General features: G+C 48.0%; 2 protein-coding genes and 1 long non-coding RNA gene across 10 annotated transcripts; 2 read left to right on the top strand and 1 right to left on the bottom strand.

The window, feature by feature from the left end:
* The first annotated feature begins 2,797 nt into the window (after nt 1-2,797).
* rnf224 (ring finger protein 224) lies at nt 2,798-5,987 on the top strand. Of its 3 annotated transcripts, none has more exons than XM_008402589.3 (4): nt 2,798-3,215; nt 4,236-4,321; nt 5,030-5,256; nt 5,507-5,987. In XM_008402589.3, exons 3-4 carry the CDS (start codon nt 5,035-5,037, stop codon nt 5,813-5,815), a joined length of 531 nt encoding a protein of 176 aa, XP_008400811.1. In that variant the 5' UTR covers nt 2,798-3,215; nt 4,236-4,321; nt 5,030-5,034; the 3' UTR covers nt 5,816-5,987. The 3 variants fall into 3 exon arrangements, with proteins under 3 accessions (XP_008400811.1, XP_017158813.1, XP_017158815.1); XM_017303326.2 differs by lacking the exon at nt 4,236-4,321 and having other exon boundaries at nt 2,801-2,917; nt 3,058-3,215; XM_017303324.2 differs by lacking the exon at nt 4,236-4,321 and having other exon boundaries at nt 2,800-3,215.
* Nucleotides 5,988-6,242: 255 nt separating this feature from the next.
* pisd (phosphatidylserine decarboxylase) lies at nt 6,243-14,899 on the bottom strand. 5 transcript variants are annotated; one of them, XM_008402587.3, is made up of 9 exons: nt 14,802-14,899; nt 11,240-11,283; nt 11,031-11,167; nt 8,844-8,978; nt 8,659-8,760; nt 8,380-8,503; nt 8,171-8,311; nt 7,942-8,102; nt 6,243-6,758 (listed from the first exon to the last, which is right to left on the bottom strand). In XM_008402587.3, exons 1-9 carry the CDS (start codon nt 14,855-14,857, stop codon nt 6,519-6,521), a joined length of 1,140 nt encoding a protein of 379 aa, XP_008400809.1. In that variant the 5' UTR covers nt 14,858-14,899; the 3' UTR covers nt 6,243-6,518. The 5 variants fall into 5 exon arrangements, with proteins under 5 accessions (XP_008400809.1, XP_017158810.1, XP_081469307.1 ...); XM_017303321.2 differs by having other exon boundaries at nt 11,031-11,283; XM_081613181.1 differs by lacking the exons at nt 11,031-11,167; nt 11,240-11,283; nt 14,802-14,899 and adding exons at nt 9,128-9,272; nt 10,054-11,009 and having other exon boundaries at nt 8,380-8,576.
* Nucleotides 14,864-16,325, top strand: LOC103460429 (uncharacterized). 2 transcript variants are annotated; one of them, XR_532927.2, is made up of 3 exons: nt 14,864-15,015; nt 15,685-15,723; nt 16,121-16,325. It is a non-coding gene; the product is annotated as an uncharacterized LOC103460429 (long non-coding RNA). The 2 variants fall into 2 exon arrangements; XR_014090045.1 differs by lacking the exon at nt 15,685-15,723.
* Nucleotides 16,326-20,549: the final 4,224 nt, after the last annotated feature.

The raw sequence follows: 20,549 nt of genomic DNA, 5'->3' as shown, positions 1-20,549 counted from the left end.
TCCTCCACAGCCAGCGGTTTGCTGCGGTTCTGATCCGATCCTCCTGACAGAACCGAGACGTACGAGGACAGATTTTATTTGGTGAACTTGTGGTTCCTGTCGCTCAGATCGATAAATGATTATCTTTAAAACGAAGGTGGTTTTGGTGATGGGTCCTGGCATCAGCTGATGTTTGGGATATGAATGTGCTGCCAGGTTTGGACTAGGCCGCAGCATCTCTCCTGCAGGAGAGGCCATCATTGATGATCCTGGTTTATCAAGCTGTGCTGCAGCTGATTGAACCTGTTGCTGCCCGTTCTGGATCTGCTGCAGGTTTTTGGTGTTGGAATCGGCTCCAGATCTCATTTCTATGGATTTGATCTGCAATTTGTTTTAAACGGCTGTAAATGTTTTAGTTTGTTCATTTTGGTGTAACCAGATTTCTGCCTCAGAGGGTTTTACCAGATTAAAACAGATTAAAAATACAAAAGAAACAAATTAAACTCGCTCAGTTCAGATTATTAAACTTTTAGTTCAGATTATTAAACTTTTAGTTCAGATTATTAAAGTTTTAGTTCAGGTTATTAAACTCGTTAAGGTTTAACTTGCAGAGCTGATTGGTTTTTTCTCCTGGAAGCGTAAACGTGACCTGATTGGTTGTAATATAGAGGAAGTGACGTCATAGATGTTTGTTGTTACGTATTAATGAAACTTTATTCACATCAATCTCTCTTTCTCTCTAGATTGGCTGTTCCGCCCCCCCTCCTCCACCGCCCCCCTCCTGTGACGTCATCAGTATGTCATCAAAAATCAACATTTCTTTGGAGAACCCGTACGGTCAGGTGACCATCCCTCGGGCTAAGCTCCGCCCCTCAGATGATGCAACAGTGATAGCCAATCCGGTGGCTCTGAACAGCGAGAACCCGTATGTCCAGAAGGGCTCGGCCCCGCCCCCCTACACGGTGAGGGAGGAAGAGGAGGAGGAAGAGGCGGGGCGGTGCCCAGCGTGCTGCTACCGCTGCCGCAGGAGGAAGTGACGTCACCCTGGAAGGAGGACTGTGATTGGCTCACTAGCAGATATTCTATTTCAGGGCTGACCACATGTTGATACATCTGCAGAACCAGAACCGAGCCGCAGGTCCGAAGCTTAGAGACTGGGTTCACACTGACTCTGGACCGTTGATCCTGGTTCTGGAGAGCAGGACAGAACCAGGACAGAACCCGGACAGAACCCGGACAGAACCAGGACAGAACCAGGACAGAACCCGGACAGAACCCGGACAGAACCAGGACAGAACCCGGACAGAACCAGGACAGAACCAGGACAGAACCAGGACAGAACCCGGACAGAACCAGGACAGAACCCGGACAGAACCCGGACAGAACCCGGACAGAACCAGGACAGAACCAGGACAGAACCAGGACATCAAAGTTTGTTAAAACTCTGACAAACAGGAGATTTAAATATCTGGTTGTTATATTTTTAGATTTATTTAGATTTTTAATTCCTTCAAACAGACAAGATGGCCGCCTTTCTGTCGTTGCCATGACAACTCCACCTGAAGACACCAGACCTTTTACAGCTTTAAATAATTTTCACACATAAAATATAAATCAGATCCGGTTTAATGATTTTACATTTAATCAAAGTTTAGGAAACATTTAGAATTTTATATTAAACAAAAAGATTTTGATCATATTTTTGTTCCATCAGGAGGAAAACGAACCGAATCATCTTCACGTCCAGAACCGAACAGAAACTAAGAGTTTAATAAATGTAGATAATTATGTTGCTGCTGAGATGCTTTTGTTTAAATGTTTCTCCGTGAAGTTTTTCTGTTTTTCATTTTCAATATGAAGGAATTTCAGCAGCGACTTGATGATGAAGAACAAAATAAAAACGTTTCAGTTTCTTTTTGTCCCGTTTGTCTAAAAATACAAACAGAAACTCCTTCATGCCAGCAGGGGGCGCCGTTTGAGCCGTCTGGTCTTGTGACCAGAAGGTTGTTGGTTCGATTCCAGCTTCACACTCACTCTGGTTGTGAATGGGTGAATGTGAATGAATGAATGAGTCTCCAGGGTAAAGTTATTATAAATATTAGTTATTTAGTTCAGTTGGTTTACTTTCCTGCAGAAACAATGTTTGGACCGGAACCGGATCAGTAATCTGACCTAAAGGGAAGTTCACGAGGAAAGAGTACTTTCAAAATAAAACAGGAAATCAGGAGAGAAGAAGAAGTTCAAAAATAAAAACCACTCCGACGACAGGAGCCAGAATCAGAACAGGACGGCTCACTAGAATACAGTCGGTTCTGATGGTCTGAACCGGGCCGGATGTGGTTCTGCTTTCAGCTGCCAGACTGGTTCTGGTTCTGGTTCTGCTGATTTGAGGGGAAAAGAGAAACTGGACCAATACTGACTTTGTTTGGGGTGTACAAACTTTCTGATTGGTTTTAATTCATTTAATCATGTTTTTTTATTAACTTTAGTTTTTTATTTAATGTCTGAAACACAAAGAAACTCGTCAGTCTGCTGTGACGGTTCTGGACCAGTGAGAGGTCCGAACCCATTAATGGTCTGTGACCAGTGAGCCCAGCAGGTCCTGACCCGGTAACCAGTACGGTCCTCATCGTCTCCATGACGACAGGGGTCTGTGCGGAGGGCGCAGCCGACACCAGAACCCTGGACCCGGCTCCACTTTCTACTGGACCCTAACCCACTTTCTACTGGACCCGGTTCCACTTTCTACTGGACCCGGTTCCACTTTCTACTGGACCCTAACCCACTTTCTACTGGACCCGGTTCCACTTTCTACTGGACCCGGCTCCACTTTCTACTGGACCCTAACCCACTTTCTACTGGACCCGGTTCCAGGAGCCGGTATTGATCAGCAGGATCATTAGCTTTGTGGTTCTATATCGATCTGAACCTCTGCCAGGTTATCATTAATATTATTGACGAGTATTGATTGTAGTACAACAGGCTGAAGTCGATCTTGTGCACGTGAGGATTTTGTTTCAGGTCAGGTTTCACCTGGTTGGTGAATTATTGATGGAGTTGAGCCTCTGTCTCTGCTAGACGATCACAGCCAACAGAAGACGATCATCAGGAGGCGGAAAGACGGAATCAGGAAAACAAGAATAAAAACTGGAAGAGAAACAGAAACCGGAGAGAAGAGCAGATAAACATGGAGCGATGAAGACTGAGGAAGAGGAGGAGGATTCCAGCAAACCCAGGTGAGTCTCTGTCTGACCAATCAGAACACAGGAAGGGAAATCATTTCATCCAATCGAAAACATTAAGAAAAACTTTTTATTTGAATTAACAAAAACCCCAAACCGATTATAATCATAGTGAAAAGACATTTTTATATCCAGCATTTCTGATCCCAGTTTGTTCCCAGTTTGTTCCCAGTTTGTTCCCAGTTTGTTCCCAGTCTGTTCCCAGTTTGTTCCCAGTTTGTTCCCAGTTTGTTCCCAGTTTGTTCCCAGTCTGTTCCCAGTTTGTTCCCAGTTTGTTCCCAGTTTGTTCCCAGTTTGTTCCCAGTTTGTTCCCAGTCTGTTCCCAGTTTGTTCCCAGTTTGTTCCCAGTTTGTTCCCAGTTTGTTCCCAGTTTGTTCCCAGTTTGTTCCCAGTCTGTTCCCAGTCTGTTCCCTGTTTGTTCCCAGTCTGTTCCCAGTCTGTTCCCAGTCTGTTCCCAGTTTGTTCCCAGTTTGTTCCCAGTCTGTTCCCAGTTTGTTCCCAGTCTGTTCCCAGTCTGTTCCCAGTCTGTTCCCAGTTTGTTCCCAGTCTGTTCCCAGTCTGTTCCCAGTTTGTTCCCAGTCTGTTCCCTGTTTGTTCCCAGTCTGTTCCCAGTTTGTTCCCAGTTTGGTCCCAGTTTGGTCCCAGTCTGATCCCAGTTTGTTCCCAGTCTGTTCCCAGTCTGTTCCCAGTTTGTTCCCAGTCTGTTCCCAGTCTGTTCCCAGTCTGATCCCAGTCTGTTCCCAGTTTGTTCCCAGTCTGTTCCCAGTTTGTTCCCAGTTTGTTCCCAGTCTGTTCCCAGTTTGTTCCCAGTCTGTTCCCAGTCTGATCCCAGTTTGTTCCCAGTTTGTTCCCAGTCTGTTCCCAGTCTGATCCAGTAACCGATGTTATCGTCTCTACAAACCAGATGGGTTAGGGTAAGGTAAACCCTAAAGGTAAATCAAGCTGGGAAAACAAAATTCTCACCACAAACGTATTTCATGTCGTTGCAACAAAAAGTCCTTCGTCCAATCACAGGACAGCGTGAGCAATGAGGTCATAGCTCCAGAAGAAACCAAGAACCAATCGGATCTGGAGCCACCGGCTGGAGGCGGAGCTCTATGGCAAGCCGTTTTAACATAAATTCGGTTTTACCGCCCTTACATTCCAGATATCCCAAATTATTTTGTGATTAGATGTTTCAGCGATTTCAGATATCTCTAATTATATTTTGACTAGACAAAATAACAATTTGAAATATCTGTAATTACATTCCGATTAGTGGAAATGACGTCAGATTTATCATTGATTTGTATGGAGACTTCAAGATATCTATAATGAATTACTATCTGAAATACATTTTCAGATATCTACAATTAAATTATGACTAGTCATAAAGTAAATTCAAGATATCTCGATTTTGTTTTTGACTAGTCATAATTGTAATTAAAGATATCTCTAATGGCTCCATAATTCAAGATATCTTAAATGTATTTTTGGATACAAATGTAGTTTTGACTAGTGAAAACTAAATTATAGAAATCATGAATTGTAATTTTGACTAGTCTGGTTCTACACCACCTGGTTCTACAGTCCTTTACTGGTCGTTTATAAATCGCTGACCGGATTAAAGATCTGCTGCTGGATCAACCTGCTGGTTCTGGTTCTGCTCTGCATCAGAACCAGAACCAGCATTCAGCTTCTATGCACCACAGATCTGGAACAAACTTCATGAAAACTGAAAAACAGCCGAAACCCTGAGCTCCTTTAAACCATAAATCATTAATAAACGTTGTTATTTTCTAGATTCATGTTTTAATTGATCCTGACAGGGAAGATGATTCATGAAGATGAAGAGGAGGATGATGATCCCCTGCCCCCCCCTCCCTGCTCCTCTGTTGCCATGGAGACGGCGATGTCGGGCAGGAGGCCGGACCTGGTGTGCATCGTGTGTTTCGGCAGTTATGACTTGCTGACGCGGTTGCCACGGCGACTCCACTGTGGCCACGCCTTCTGCCAGGCGTGTCTGAAGAGACTCGACACGGTGATCAACGAGCAGGTGAGGTCAAGAGGTCAGGAGGTCAAGAGGAGAGCCATTTCCTAAGCCTGTCAGGGTCCAGGTTCTGGTTCTGGTTTCGGTCCGGAGCTCAAGTTCTGAAGTGGTGAATCTTCACTGATGTCATGAGTTCTGTTGGGAACCTGACGGGGTCAAAGGTCACTAGAGGACCGGTCTGATCTTCCTCACAGGACGTGACATCAGCAGTCGGGTAGACCCTAACGGCGCTCATCTTCCTCCTCCTCTTCCTCAGACGTGGATCCCATGTCCCCAGTGCCGGCAGAACACGCCGCGGCCGCGCGGCGGCGCCGCCGGTCTGGACCTGGACCTGCCGTCCTTCCTGGCGGTGAAGGCCCAGCAGACCTTCGTCTCCTCCTGCTCCTCTTCCTCGCGAAGCCCCGCCCCCAGGAGCGACGGGAAGCTTTGGCTGGGGAAGGAAGTTCCCGACGACGGCTGGCGGCACGGCGGCCTGGCGGAGCCGCGCTTCCATCACTACGGCGACTGCTGCCCGGCGCCGTCCTGCTGGCGCTGCTGCTGGTTCTGCTGCCCCGGGCGAGGCTGACACACCGGACCGGAACCGACCCGGCCCTGGATGAGCCCAGTTCTGATGTCCTGGTTCCAGGTCAGCGCTGTGTCAGAACCGGGTCAGAACCGGGTCAGAACCGGGTCGCCGGACAATAATCAGAGCTTTGAAGTATTTTGTGTTCAGAAACAAATAAAAGCTTTAAAGTTTTGGGTCTTTGATCTCATTGATCTCACCTGCAGGTCGTTTCGTAACCCCTTTGTTACCATGGAGATGAAACAAGCAGCCCGGTCAGAACCGGATTCACTCTCAGGTCCAGTTGATGTGTCAGAACTACCCTACATCAAAGCTCAGATCGGCTGCAGGTCCTGGTGCCCCATCAGGACCCAAACTGGACCCAGATTGGGCCCAGACTGACTCTGAGCAAACATAAAAGGTTTTTCTGTTCCAGATTCAAACCCAAAGCTGCTCAAAGTAGAAATTTATTCTTTACACATCATTTACAAAAATAAACACAGTTTACGGCTCTCAGCCAATCAGAACATCACTGATGATGTCACAGTGCTTTCTACCAATCAGAAGTTCAACCTTTGGCCACAGGCGGCAGTGTGGAGCAGACACAGCTTTGGTACAAAGCACTCTGGGAATTTGAGTCCGTGTCTTTTTGTCCGTCCTGCACAAAGCTCTGTTCTCAGCGTCTCCAGCCAATAACGATGCGCTGCGGCCTCTAGCTGGCGGCCAATCAGAAGCTGCCGAGGGTTTCCCCCATCCTGATTCGCTGTCCTGGCTGCAGGTCAAAGGTGAAGTCTGCCGGTGCCTCGAACAGCAGGACGATGGTGGAGCCCAGGTTGAACTCGCCCACAGGCTCGCCTTTACGCAAGGCCACGCCCCCTTCGCCAGTCTTCACCTGGTCGCCCGCGGCAACGTAGCTGCGGTCCTGGAAAGAACCTTTGCTGTAGCGAGGAGCGTTGGTCCGCAGCTCCTGAGAAGGAGAGAGAGACGGGGTCAGACCAGGGGCCTCATGTCGCGCGACTGGTCAGTGTCTGTGTCGTTGGGAAGCTAGCATGCTAGCGCTAGCTCCTGTTATTGTTGGGGCTCAGTCGGTGAAACTTAACATGACCTGAATGAGTTTATCACCTAGAGGAAGCATTTAAATGGAAAACATACAAACTGTGTGATGAGAAGAACCAGAACCAGAACCAGAACCAGAACCAGGGTTCTGATTGTCTGTTGCCAAGTGGACCAGACATGAGATAAACCAACAGAGAAACATCTGGACCGGACCGAACCGAGCAGAACTGGATCTGTTTTCATCATTTCTCACCTCCATCAATGAGCTGAACTGGAAAAACCATCTTGGATTTCATGAACTATTTTGAACAACTAGTCTGTATATATTGTAAATATCAATACGTTTCACTAGCGAGAAGTGATCAGCGTTTACTGATCACTTCTCGCTCCAGCAGTCAAACACAGGAATTCTTCTGATTTCATTAATTCACTCAGTCATTTTAAATTCATATAAATATTAGATGTCACATGCAGCAGTAACACAAACCTAAACTCATAAACCCCCTGAAACCTGATCCAGTTCTTTAGACCAGGAATCAAACCTGAGGACTTTATGATTTTAGTGTTTAAACGATGAATCTGAGCCACATTTATCCTCAATAAGCTGAAAATAAACTCCAGGATGGTGAAACCATGAAGCTCGTCTGTGAAACAGCTGGTCAGCAGATGGACCCGCCAGGTTTGGTTCTGATCAGCAGCTGGTCCAGGTGAGCCGCTACCTGAGGAGCTCTGATGGATCCAGATTTAGTCCAATTAGCATTCACACCTGAAACGGACCGACTCTGGAGTTGGATTAAAGCGGATTAAACTGGGCTGGACTGAACGCACATTTAAGATCCGAGTCACAGATAAAGTTCCTGGACTCAGCCATTTGCTGCGGTTCTGGTTCTGATCCGACATTTGATCATTTTGCTGTTTTACCCCTCGACCTTCTGAACTAAACACAGAGCTTGTAGCGTTCTGATTGGCTGCTGCTTGCCAAGAGCCCGCCTCCAATAGGAACCGGTTCTTCCCTCTGATCCTTCAGTGGGACCCATCTGGGTTCCGGTGGACCCGGACGCACATGGCCAGCCGGACCTCCGGCGGGAACTCACCTGGTCGAAGTAGACCCTGATGGAGCCCACGTTGGTGGCGCCCACCGCCGTGAGGGAGAAGAAGCCGTGCCGCCATTGGCCACTCAGCACCACGCGCTCGTTGAGGCAGAACAGCTCCTTGACCCAACGGGCCACGCCCGGGTTCACCGACATCAGCGAGCCTGGCGGTGACATGGAGCGGTGAGCGTCGGCACGGCGACGGCCCGCTCATCGCCGTGCCGACGCTCACCTGGGAAGTGGCGGCGCAGCTCCACCCTCCAGTCGGCCGGCGAGTGAAAGCAGTGGTAGTCGCCCGGCGCCAGGTAGACGACCACGTGGAACAGGGCGCGGTCCGGAGACGACAGCAGCCGGTCCTGGAAGGACGTCGGGTCTGAAACGGAACCGCACAGGTCAGAACCCAAACTGGAACCGGAGTTCTGGTGGGTCGGCGCCGCTCACCTGGGCTCGGCCTGCTGGGCGGTCCCAGGAAGTTCTCCAGGCTGTAGGTCACGCCCTTCACCTGCTCCACTTGCGAGTTCTGGACCCGTCCAAAATGGAGGATCCTGCCATCAGCCGGCGATGTCTGCAAACGTAGCCAGAACCCAGTGACCCAACAGAACCAGAACCAGAGAGTTCTGCTGGTTCTTCCCTCCGCACTGAGGCGGTTCAGATGAAAACCCAAATCAACTCGAGTCAGGGAGTGGATGGAAGGTTCTGGTTCCGGTGGGAGGAGCTTACCAGGCAGGAAGCGGCGCAGACGGGTCGGACCGCCGGTTTGAGGCGGCGGCGGAAGAACTCGCCCAGGTTCTTATAGTGATGCAGGTCCTCCACTGCCGCCTCCTGGTGGACAGACAGAGGAACAACAGCGTCAGAGGAGGCGGTACCACTCTGGTTCTGGTTCTGGTTCTGGTTCTGGTCCAGACCTGCATGTTGACCCCGAACGTCCAGATGTAGAGGGAGTAGACGGGTTTGCGGAGCCAGGTGGGTAGGTCCAGTCCGTTGAGCCGGCCCCAGGCCCGGGACACGAGGCGGGTCGGGAAGGTCCGGTAAAGCGCCACCTGCGGGTCCAAACAGAAACTACAGCATCACTAGGCGCCGGGCCGGTTCCGGTTCCCTCGGATCACAGAGCAGCAACAGGATGTACATATATGGTCGCTCTCCTTTTTTCTGATCATCCAATCAGAAGCCCCGTCAGAGCTGCTCTTACCCGATTGGCCAGCGGCCGCAGGGCATTGACAGACAGGAGGAAGCCGAGGAAAGCAATTGGCCGGTGGTGCCAGGGGGCGGGGCGACAGACACCACTACTGAGCGCGCTCAGACGGTGACGCAGAGCCAAACGAGGCACCCGGAGCCTGACAGGAAGGGGCGGAGCATAAAGGAAAGGGGCGGAGACACGATGGTCAGCTGACAGGAAGACAACAATCTGATAACTAACCCAGTCAGGAACAGGTGTGGAGTGGGCGGGGCTTCAACGAGCGGCGGCGAGCACGAGGAGGCGGAGCATCAGGAGGGTCATAGGTCAGCACAGGAGCAGCCAGGTGTTAGGCAGCTAGCTAACTAGCCCCCCCTCCAAGTCCAGCTCGGTTCTGGTTCCGGCCGGACAAGCAGAGGGACTCTGAAGAAGCAACCCATCCAGAACCAGCAGAATCGGGCCAGTGGCTGAATAACTGGGTCAGCAGGCTTTCAGCAGATCAGATACCGTCTCCATGGCAACCTGTAATCTGCTCTAATCTGGCTTCATCTCCTGATAATCTCTCTCTCTCTCTCTCCGGGTCGGGTCCAGAACTGCTGACTGCTCTCCCAGACTGAACGTAACGGTTCTGTTGGAAGAGCGGATCTGGTTCCTGATCCGTGTCGGATCAGTAGGTTTCTGGAGTAAAGAAATGATTACAGGTTCTGGTTCCTGAGCCGGGTTCTACAGAAGCCGGAGCGGACCTCAGCGTGCAGCTGGATCGGGTCAGAGGCAGGCAGCAGCTACAGGTCAGAGGTCAGGCCCGGGCCGGTTCCTCTCTCCCACCTGAAAGGTCCGGCAGCTCCACTCCTTCCGCCCCCTCCCCCGCCGCCGCCCTCGCCCCGCCGCCTCACCTGCCGCAGCAGGCTGCGGTCGGGCCGCGGTGGCCTGCAGAACCTCACCATGAGCGCGCGGGTCGGGCCGGCGCCGGGAGCTGAGCGGGCCGACGGCACATAGCGAGTGAGGCTGAGCCGCAGCGGCAGCAGAAGAAGAGGAAGAGGAGGAGGCGGCGGCTGGGGTTAAGGCGCCTAGGCTCCGCCCACTCTGCCACGCCGCGATTATTAATAGCACAAGGATCAGAGTCCGAGGCCTGATGGAAAAATCCGGATCGATGGCCACGATTGGTCCCTGAAACTGCTGAGTCATCGCTCTGCTGATCAATACGCTGATCAACGATCAGCTGAGAGCTGACCAATCACAGCCTGCTGCTGTAATGCCTGGTTACTGATTGACCAATCACAGCAGGCTGTCTGACCAATCAGGAGGCAGGCTGGCTGTAAGGAGAGGTGGCAGGACTGTGTGACATCACCTTCACCTTTCACCCAGAGAACCAATCAGTGAGGTCATTCACCTGGGTGATGTCACTGACTTGGCTCCACGGGATTGGTTGACCCTGCCCTGTTACATAAGCAGTTCTGCACGTGCTCAGAAAGAACGTCGGCTGCTGATTGGTTGGTTCTGAGTAGGCCCACCTGCAGGTTCATCTACCGAGTAAGAACCATGATCGGGTCCGCTGCTGGAGCAGGAAGTGATGGTGGGGTTACCATGGTAACGGGTCCGGCGTCTGAATCAAGTGTTTACAAACACGTGCTTCTGCTGCTGTGGCTTTAATGTTGCCATGGTAACCTGTGTCTCAGCGGGTCAGGTCCCAGCATAAAACAGACCCAGCTTCAGAACCGGGTCAGAACCAATCCCAACTGTGCAAGACAAAATGAAAAGCGGAAGTGACATCAAAAACGGTTGAGACCTTCTGGGGGGGATTTCCCTCCCGCCTCATTAGGCCACGCCCCCTTTAAATTCAAGAGGCATAAGCTCCTCCCACTCTGGGTCTCAGTGGGTCCATGAGGCTGAACTAGTTCTGGCCCCTAATGTGTCTTACCTGAGTAGGCGTGGCTAAATGTGGTGCAGCCTCTTCATCCTGCTGGCCCCGCCATTTGTACTGCTGGTAACCAAGGTAACAGCCTCCCGTGACGATGAGCAGAGCTAATGGCCGGAGCCGGGGCGGGGGGCGGAGACCTGCAGAGGCAGAGGAAGCTGATTGGCTGACAGATCTGACGTCGTCATCATTTACCTCCTGCTGGGACTCACCGCTGCTCAGGCTGCGGCTCTGGCTGCAGCGCGGCGATGGCGCCCTGAAACACACAGCGCATTAACGTTCACCATCACATGACCCCAAACTGACCCCAGCCGATGGTCACATGACCCCAAACTGACCCCAGCCGATGGTCACATGACCCTAAACCAGACCTGGGCACCGTACGGCCCAGACAACAGCCCCTTAGCTGATGGCCGCAGTGCAAGGCTAACTGGAGATTAAGAAATAAACACACCTTCTAATTTCACTGCTTTTATTCTGAAGTTGCTGTTTTCCTTATTCACGCAAGACGTTATTGACCGTTATCAGAAAACGGCTTTAGCCCTCAAATGTCAGCTGAGGCTAAAAAAAGAAAGGTAGATTCTGAATGAAGGATTTCCAACAACAAATGGATGGTCAGTATTTATTTACTGAAGCTGGAGGTAAAGCCGTGTGTTCAGTTATTCCGGAGCAGATCGACCCCTGACCCCTGACCCTTCAATCTGAATCGGCATCACCAGACCAAACACGGGGGCCGTTACGAAAACTCGACTGCCGAAGCTTTGTGAGCTAAACCGCGAACGCAGCCAGGCTGTTTCTGTACCAAGCTCCAGAAATGCAGCAACCAAGACCAGCTTAGTGATGAAAGTACCCACAAACAGCAATGCATTCTGGGAGGGGCGATTGTGAAAAAGTGCTTGGCGGACTCTGCAGTGCTAATATGCCCTGAACAAAAAGCCCCATTCGAGCAAGTCCTGCTGTCCAGGCGGACCGAGACGAGGAGGATGGAGGACATTGCGGGGGACCTGGAGGAGCTGCAGAGATGCGGTCCTTAGAAGGGACGAAGACGAGTGACGTCCATTTTGGGACGCCAAGTTGGGACTGAAATGGGACAAACTGACAGGTGTCATCACGGACGGTTGTCCAAATCTTACAGGAAGAAATGCCACTTTTAAAAAGTATGCAGAATAAAATGAGTGAAATTGGCCCAGATCATGATGCATGATGGGTCTTCAATGCGCTCTAAGGATCCCAGAACAATGGAGGGTAAAATGCACATGATTTCCTCTCTTTGCCTTCAGTGGGGATGACGTGAACCCAAAGAACTGCAGTCTGATGCAGCGAACTTTGAGACAGGAACTCTGCTGGATTCCTACTCTTCTCTAAAGAGGACAACTTTCCTAACGTTAGGAAACAAGCTCAGAAGATGTTTGTTCTCTTTGGTCTACCTACATTTGCGAACAAACATTTCCAGTGATGAAATTTACAAAATCCAGATATTGATCCTCTCACTGATAATCCTCCGTCAGCTGTGCTTCGCATCTCCACTGCAGACATTCAACCTGACTTTATGCCCAGGAGATCAGATTTCTCTCACTGAACAAGGAAAGGGTGCGTTGCGTTACGGGCGGCAGCCGAGGGAGGGGACCCCGGCGGTCTGATCCTCGGCTGCAGAAGCACTTGGGACGAGGACGTCACCTGGACGCCTCCCTGTGAGGTGTTCCAGGTACGTCCCATCGGGAGGAGGGAGACCCAGGAGGGACGATGTCTCTCTATGGGAACGCCTTGGGATTCCTGGAGGAGCTGGAAGAGGCTGGGGAGGGAAGTCTGGGCCTCCTGAGGCTGCTGCCTTACGACCCGACCCGGATAAGATGGATGGATGGATGGATGGATGGATGGATGGATGGATGGATGGATGGATGGATGGATGGATGGATGGATGGATGGATGGATGGATGGATGGATGGATGGATGGATGGATGGATGGATGGATGGATGGATGGATGGATGGATGGAAAAGCAACAGACCAAATGAGGTGGTTGGGTCACAAATGTAGGATGTTAAGGCACCAGATAGCCGTGAACTTTATCTGGAACCTTTTCTCTAAATCAGTTCAATATGTCGTTTCTTGCTTAATGTTTGCAGCACCAAGACGATGTTGATGTCTTTAAAACGATCAGAACCTTTACGTGCCGACCAACAGTAGATGAAACTCGTGTTTTGGACTGAATGTGATGGGAAATGTTCACCAATATGAGCCACAAATAGTAGAAATGTTAACATCTTTTCTAACATTGTTTTGAGAAATTTGTGTGAATAAATTTCATTTTTTGGAAGGCAGCCTCACTTTTTCATTGTGTAACTTTAACATGTTCTAGTCTGGCTTGACGAAACAAACCCATTTACTGCTGTTTGATATAAAGAAATACAGTAAATATTATGCAGAACTGAGTTCAGCCTTTTGGCTGATATTCACAATATTCTCTGTTTCTCATGTGACCCATGGAAAAAATAATTACCCACCCCAAACTTTGGTCACATGACCCCAAACTGACCCCAACCTTTGGTCACATGACCCCAAACTGACCCCAACCTTTGGTCACATGACCCCAAACTGACCCCAAACTTTGGTCACATGACCCCAAACTGACCCCAACCTTTGGTCACATGACCCCAAACCGACCCCAACCTTTGGTCACATGACCCCAAACTGACCCCAACCTTTGGTCACATGACCCCAAACTGACCCCAAACTTTGGTCACATGACCCCAAACTGACCCCAACCTTTGGTCACATGACCCCAAACTGACCCCAACCTTTGGTCACATGACCCCAAACTGACCCCAGGCTGCTTTATGCACCGGACGGTCCAGAACCTCAACTGGAACAGCTTGAAAAACACAAAGCATGCTGGTACCAGACCCAGCTAAAACTCGGCCATGTTGGTTCCGTGGTGAAGGTCTGCGGAGAAGAACCACAGTGGCTCTACCGGGTCACAGTGCCAGGCCAGGAAAACAAGAACCCCTCCCCTGCATGTTGCTGCCATCAGGCAGGAGATCCAGAACCACCTGGAACTCATTCAACTCGGGTCCAGCTACCTTCAACAGAACCAAGCAGAACTGGGCTGGTTCTGGAAGTTCTACTGGGTTGAGAGCGACAGAACCGGGCCAGACTCCCTTCATGCAGAACTTCAATGACAACAGAAAAACCACAGAGGTTTAACACAGGTTCCTTCAAAATGGCCCTGGTACCGGGCCCAGCTGGTACCATCTTTCTAATTTAAAATGGTCAGAACATTTTCTGGTCGACACCAGAACGCCTCATAATAACGGGTCCAATCCAGAATAAGACGGGTCCTTCATGGTTCTGTTAGTTTCATTCAGGAACCCTTTGATGTTCTGAGGTTCCGGGTCCATCTGACCCGGTTTCTGCCCATAGAACCAGAACCCGGAGAAGCCTGATTGGTCTGGCTGGTTCTGGTAGAACCAGACTGGGTCCATTTGGCTGAAGATAATCTGTTTCCAATTTAACTTCAAACATACTACTTCCTCTTCCTGTCAGCCTAACTTCCGGGCTGCAGGTGTCACGTGCCAGCCGAACCTCTTTGGGTCCGGTCCTCCAGAACCGCGTCTCCAGGTTCGGATGTGTCTCTGGATGCATCAGCTGATCCAGGACGGTTGAGCCACGGTACCGGTCCACCGAACCCTGGACCAAACCTTCGGCTCGCCACCTGACGTCATAGCCAGCATGCCGCTGACGTCAGCGTGTGCTCAGGTGTTCCAGTTGAATTTACCTGCAGCATTTCCTGGACGCTCCGCTCAACAACCTCGCTGCTGCTGCCGCCATCATCTTCGTAGGATGTGACGTCAGCAGAAGTTGCGTCAGGCTTCTTCCTCTGAAGAGGGTTGCGCAGGCGCATTGCTGTTCCCTAAAGGAGGAGCTGGATCTCCAGACAGATCCGTCTGACAGCAGAATGAATCAGAACCACCGAAACATATGGAGCAAAGGTAAATGAGGTCAACAGAACCTGGAAACTGGACCGGACCTGAGCAGCAGAACCTCCAGGGAAACTGGCTGCGAGTTGGACCTTAAAACTTATAGCAGCAACTGATTATGCAGAACAAGTTATTTCTTTATTATCGCTATTTATTAGCAATATTTATTATTTTCATTCCTGTTTTCATAAAATTTACATTCACAAAAATAACATTTTCCCAAGACATACATAAGCTTATATGTAGATATATTTACATTTTCTGAATCCCATTTTTATACGTTCAGTCACTTTAGTTGGAGAAAATTATAAAAGTAAACATTAAGTGATTCTTTTACCATAAATCACAGAAATACATGAAATACATTTGTGCTTCAATTCGTGGTCATTTCCTCACTACTACAGGTAATAATTTATTTATTTATATTTCAAACATTACTGTTTCAGTATTTTTATATTACTTGATTTTACTGTGTATAGATTGTTATATTGGTTCCTTTATTCAGCTGTAACAATGTAAATGTCCCCACTGCAGGATTAATAAAGGAATATCTTATTTTATGTGCCTAATATGCCAAAATGATGCCGATTCTGTTGCTTGTATTTGTTTATGAGATCAAACGTTATCAAAAAGGGATGAACAGAGACATATAGAGAAGATTATTGTTTGTTTTCTGTTCAGAACCGTTGCAGAAACTGGCAGTGAGGAAAATAATCTGTGGTAAGTCAACAACGTAATGCAGTAAAATATAAAGTGAATGGTTTAAAATGGCTGCAAATTACTTTGCAACCATTTTTGTACATTACGTTTACACAAATAAATTTAAATAACATTAATAAACACCCAAGGCAGGTCGGTGGAAAGTTGTTTAATTTTTTAAATAGTCATAAAATCAGTTGCTTATGGTCCTAGAATTATTTTTACCTCCTTACATGTCAGGAACATGAATGATGTTCATGCTTCTCAAATAATGAGCTGCCAAACAAATATTGATGATTAACAATAAACTTTACGTTGACAGAACCTAATATCAGCTTTAGTAAACAAATAAGGAGCTAAAAATATTCTTTATGTTGTTATTCATGTTATTTGACCATTTAGATTTTGTTACTTACAGATTGCAGGTGACAGATGGTGACAGATGGTGGAGCCACAGATGGGAACCAGTGGTGGACCTGCAGCCTCTGACTGACCAGCTGTGCTGATAGATGCTCTGTTTGCACCAACGCTGCTTTAGTTACTACAGTTCACTGCATTTGCAGTTTTTATGTGACATAATTTTTACTTGAAGTAATTGGTTTTATAAAAATGTTATGAATATTCTTTTTTTTTATGACTTGAACTTTATTGATTTTCCAACAGAAATATAGCCTAATTACACACTTGGCATATTACAATTTAGCATCAGCTAAACAAAGTTAGTCCTTGTGAATTCTTCAGGCCAACAGAAATTACTTGAACAAAAAATAAATTAAATAAAACAAAAATAAATACAATAACAAATGAATAACAAAACATGACTGTAAAAGTAGAGAAAAAAGGCAAGACACAGACATGAACTGAACTTAGACATACATAACATAAAATAACATAACACTCCCCTATAACCCGATACATTCAAATAACTACAGCATCACCGTAAATTCCTCTAGTCTAATTATGGAAATGCCATTTAACCCATGTGAGAAGTAGCGGGACCATTTCCTGTTGTACTCCTCAACCCTGTTTAAAGGTCTATAAGATAATCTCTCTAAGGCAGCAGCTGCCCCAGTGACCTATACCAATGAGTGATAGACGGACCCCTCCATTCCCTCCCCAGCATTAGGGCTGTCAGGGCGAGAGAGAGGAAGTCAGGTGAGCCAATAATGATGGATCCCAGAGAATATAAAGTCTGCTGCAGAACGGTATTTTCTGGCCAACTATTTTTCCTACGACTTTGTGAACTGATGACCAATAATCTTGGATTTCTGGACAGTCCCATAGCGTGTGTACCAGTGTGCCATTATCCTTTTGACACTTCCAACAAACCGAGGTTTCTGACAGGCCAACCCTGTATGGAGTCCAGTATACTATGTAGTATCTTAAATTGCTCCAGTCTTGTTTTTAGTTCCCTTGAACTTTTCTTCCCATTCCTAAGAATTGAAAGCCATTCCTCTTCTGTGAGACTAAGATTTAGATCTGTTTCCCAAGATCTCTTAAGAGACATAATGTTAGGATCCAAGGCTGTCGACAACATTCTATAGTAAACTGAAGCTTCATGCCCAAACACCTTCTTTATATCTGCCAGTGTGTTGCAGCTTACAGGAATAATAGTGGGGGAACCAAACGTTTTAACCAGCAAATGTCTTAATTGTAAATATCTACAGAAATCTTGTCTGAGTAACTTAAATTCCCCAACCAATGTTTCAAAGGACTTCAATGAGCCGTTCTCATATAAATCGCCTATCTCACATATTCCTTTCTGAAACCAGGACTTCCAAAAAAACGGGGTTTTGCCTGTACAGTTTGGGGTTATACCAAATACTAGCAGATTTATTGAGATGTGGGTCAAATTTAAAAATCTGAGATATTTTTTTCCATAGTGCCGTCATATGGGAGAGAACAGGATGCGACTGATTCTGAGGGGAGAGATTAATTGATAGGCAGCTAGTCAATGTAAATGGTAGACACACCACACTCTCAAGAGAGAACCAGGGTGGGGCTCTGTCAGGGGGCAGAAATCAATGTGCCAAATGCCTGAGAGAAAAGGCATAATGGTAATTAAGTAAATTAGGCACCTAAACCCCCTCTGTCTACAGGTCTTTGTAGTTTTCACAAATTCAGCCTGGGCTTTTTCTTATTCCATATGAACAAGTTACAGATCTTATCAAATTGTTTAAAATATGTTATAGGGACATGTACTGGGAGAGCCTGTAGCAGGTAGTTACATTTGGGAGCACAGATCATTTTAATAGTATTTACCCTCCCCCACATGGAAAGATATAATTGACTCCAACGCTCTACATCCACCCTCATTTTTTCTAGTAATGGTTCAAAATTGATCTTAATCAAATCAGTCAGTTGGGGTGGAAAAGTTATTCCAAGGTACTTAATATCCTTCTTAGGCCAAGAAAACATGCTAGATGGAAATGTGTTTTTAGGGCAAAACGCAGAAAGTGGGAGAGCTTTCAACTTTGTCCAATTGACCTTATAACCAGAAATATTTGAGAATGTGTTAAAGAGAGCAAAGGGGGGAGGGAATTCACCGGGTCTCACATAAAAAGAAGAATATCATCAGCATACAACATCAGTTTATGACAACTATGTCCTACAGTAATACCAGGAAAATTAACCTCTTTCCGAATAGCAGCCGCTAACGGCTCTAAGGCTAATGCAAAGAGTAGAGGAGACGGGGTCCCCCTGTCTGGTCCCCCTGTCTGGTCCCCCTGTCTGGTCCCTCTTTTAGGTTCAATTGGTTGACCAATTACCCCATTTGTTAGGACGGATGCCATTGGCCGAGCATATATAAGCCGAATCCAGTCTATAAAGGTTTTACTAAAGCCAAAGCTTTCCAAAGTTAGAAACAGATAATGCCACTCAACTCTGTCGAATGCCTTTTCTGCATCCACCGACAAAGCAAGTTATGAATATTCTTTTAATAAACAAGTGATTTAATTTTTATGTTAAACCAAAATAACATTTGTTTGTACAAGCTTTACATTTAGCAAGGTTGCATATCAGATTTATTTCCTTCAGTATCTTTGAAATAGTAATAATAACTTTTTCTACATAACCAGAATAGATCCATGAACTGCTGGTATAAGTTTTAAATCACTATAATAATATTTGAGGAGAATAGAGAGAGGATGCATATTGTGACAGGCTGGAGTCCATATAGCCAAAACCTGCATCCCTGTGAAAACTGGGGGATAAAGAGCTGAAAGGATTTAATCTCTTCTACGTAACGACTCTTGTTCTCTGAGCTAAAGCTACAAGTTTCACATCAAGACGGATGCAAATATATCCAGGCTCATAAATTAAGTTGCATTTCCTCCTTTTATTAACAGACTATAAAGTTATGATGTAAAATGTTCTACATAACGGGTCTCTGTGTTTTAAGCTTTTAAGTTATTATGGCATCAAAAGACAAAGCAGAGAATTTGAAACGTTTATAACAGAGACGGACTGAAAAACGTTTGGCTCATTATGTGTCAATAAAGGTGTAAAAACCGTATTTATTTAAAGTAATTTGCTAAATAAAATCACCGTTTCAGGGACCACATGGCTGAGAAACGCGATAATGTTACAAATATCTTTAAAGTTTCATATTTCGGTCCGTTTTCTCGTCAATATGCGAGAGTTTAGAGCGATGCGCGCTCCCGCGACAGGGGACGCGTTTCTGGGCCCAACACCGGGTCGGTTCTGTTCCTGCCAAGTTGGCCCAGTCTGGTCGGACAATACGATTCAACCAGAACCTTTTAGAATCGCCACAAGAGTTCTGACAGAACTTCAGTACATCAGAACCACCGGACACCGAGTGAAAATCAGAACCAGAGTTCAAATGATTAAACGGACCTGAAGCTGCTGGGAAGCTCGATAAACCAGCTGGAAAAAAACCCAATCTGGTTCCGAACACGTTCTGGTTCCAGCTTCCCTTGCAGAACCCTCATCTGGACACCAGGAAAAATCCTCAGCAGGACCGCTGACCCAGAACCTCAGAACTGCAGGTCGGCTGCAGAGCCCCTCCTGGACCCTCTTAGGGGTCATTGGCTCATGTGACCCCTGGGTGTCATGACCTCTGGGTCTGGTGACGTTAAGCTGGGTTTGACTTCCTGTGGCTTCTGGTCCACCATCCGGCGTCTCAGGAGGGGGAAGCAGTGCAGCACCAACACTGTTTATAGTGGGGATGGTGCGCTGCTGACCTCGACTCGGGACGTTGTGGGCCGGTGGGCGGAATACTTTGAAGACCTCCTCAATCCCACCAACATGCCTTCTGTTGAGGAAGCTGAGCCTGGGGACTCTGGATTGGGCTCTCCAGTCTCTGGGGACGAGGTCACCGAGGTGGTCAAAAAGCTCCTCGGTGGCAGGGCCCCGGGGTGGCAGGGCCCCGGGGTGGCAGGGCCCCTAAGGTGGCAGGGCCCCGGGGGTGGATGAGATCCGCCTGGAGTTCCTTAAGGCTCTGGATGTTGCAGGGTTGTGTTGGCTCACGCGACTCTGCAATATCGCATGGACATCGGGGGCAGTTCCCCTGGACTGGCAGACTGGGGTGGTGGCCCCCCTGTTCAAAAAGGGGGACCGGAGGGTGTGCTCCAATTACAGGGGGATCACACTCTTAAGCCTCCCTGGTAAGGTCTATTCAGGGGTCCTGGAGAGGGTTAGGGTCTGTCGGATAGTCGAACCTCGGATTCAGGAAGAGCAGTGTGGTTCTGGTTCTGGTCGTGGAACACTGGACCAGCTCTACACCCTCAGCAGGTCCTGGAGGGTTCTGAGAGTTCGCCCAACCAGTCTACATGTGTCTTGTGGACTTGGAGAAGGCGTTGGACCGTGTCCCTCGGGGGACTGAGCCT

Source organism: Poecilia reticulata, chromosome 12 (assembly GCF_904066995.2).
Source record: "Poecilia reticulata chromosome 12, P_reticulata-male-v2, whole genome shotgun sequence".
Classification (NCBI taxonomy): Eukaryota; Metazoa; Chordata; class Actinopteri; order Cyprinodontiformes; family Poeciliidae; genus Poecilia; species Poecilia reticulata.
Note: the sequence above shows the minus strand (reverse complement) of the source record. Positions and strands in the feature narration are given on the sequence as shown.

Excerpts from the sequence above, each read along its gene's own strand:
- rnf224 (XM_008402589.3), top strand. The coding sequence starts at position 5,035 with ATGATTCATGAAGATGAAGAGGAGGATGATGATCCCCTGCCCCCCCCT. Across the intron at positions 5,257-5,506 it reads ACACGGTGATCAACGAGCAG|ACGTGGATCCCATGTCCCCA; the intron begins GTGAGGTCAAGA and ends CCTCTTCCTCAG.
- pisd (XM_017303321.2), bottom strand. The coding sequence starts at position 14,857 with ATGATGGCGGCAGCAGCAGCGAGGTTGTTGAGCGGAGCGTCCAGGAAA. Across the intron at positions 8,312-8,379 it reads GCCCAGCAGGCCGAGCCCAG|ACCCGACGTCCTTCCAGGAC; the intron begins GTGAGCGGCGCC and ends GTTCCGTTTCAG. Across the intron at positions 6,759-7,941 it reads TCAGGGTCTACTTCGACCAG|GAGCTGCGGACCAACGCTCC; the intron begins GTGAGTTCCCGC and ends TCTCCTTCTCAG.